Genomic DNA, 444 nt, shown 5'->3' on the forward strand with positions numbered 1-444 from the left:
CATGTATGTTATATGTCATTTATAAAAGCAATATATACTTCAACAGAAGCACATTAGTTAATGCAATAGAATATAGGAAAGAAAAATATATTAAGGCATTTCTTTCCCAAAACCTTGTTGTATTGAATCCAATTCCATATAAGGACTTGGATGAGATCCTGAGGGAGTTTAAGGTTTCAGATTCTGCAAGATCCATTGCCTGTACGATGCTACGTTGGTGTAAATTGAAGCTACGCCTTCTGTCCCGCAGTTCTTGTAGCCGTAGGAGATGATGCCAAGCTGTAGGGAGGCACTTGTTTGTTACACTGATTCTGTGCTGATTTCGAAGGATTTTCTATCGATAACAATGAGATATTAAAAAAAAAGGCCTGAACAAATTCTAAAAGAATTCAGTTCTCTGTAAAAATTACTCTGTGGTATTATTGTTTTATAAAAAAAGAGAGA

The 444-nt window shown here is 34.7% G+C and overlaps 1 protein-coding gene across 1 annotated transcript in view; it reads right to left on the minus strand.

The window, feature by feature from the left end:
* Positions 1-6: 6 nt before the first annotated feature.
* LOC119590614 (phenoloxidase-activating factor 3-like) overlaps positions 7-444 on the minus strand; it is a 5,929-nt gene continuing 5,491 nt past the window's right edge. The window contains exon 9 of the mRNA XM_037939293.1: positions 7-279. Within this exon, the coding sequence (XP_037795221.1) occupies positions 169-279 (111 nt within the window). The 3' untranslated portion in view covers positions 7-168. The remainder of the gene's footprint in view (positions 280-444) is intronic.

Source organism: Penaeus monodon, chromosome 27, assembly GCF_015228065.2.
Source record: "Penaeus monodon isolate SGIC_2016 chromosome 27, NSTDA_Pmon_1, whole genome shotgun sequence".
Classification (NCBI taxonomy): Eukaryota; Metazoa; Arthropoda; class Malacostraca; order Decapoda; family Penaeidae; genus Penaeus; species Penaeus monodon.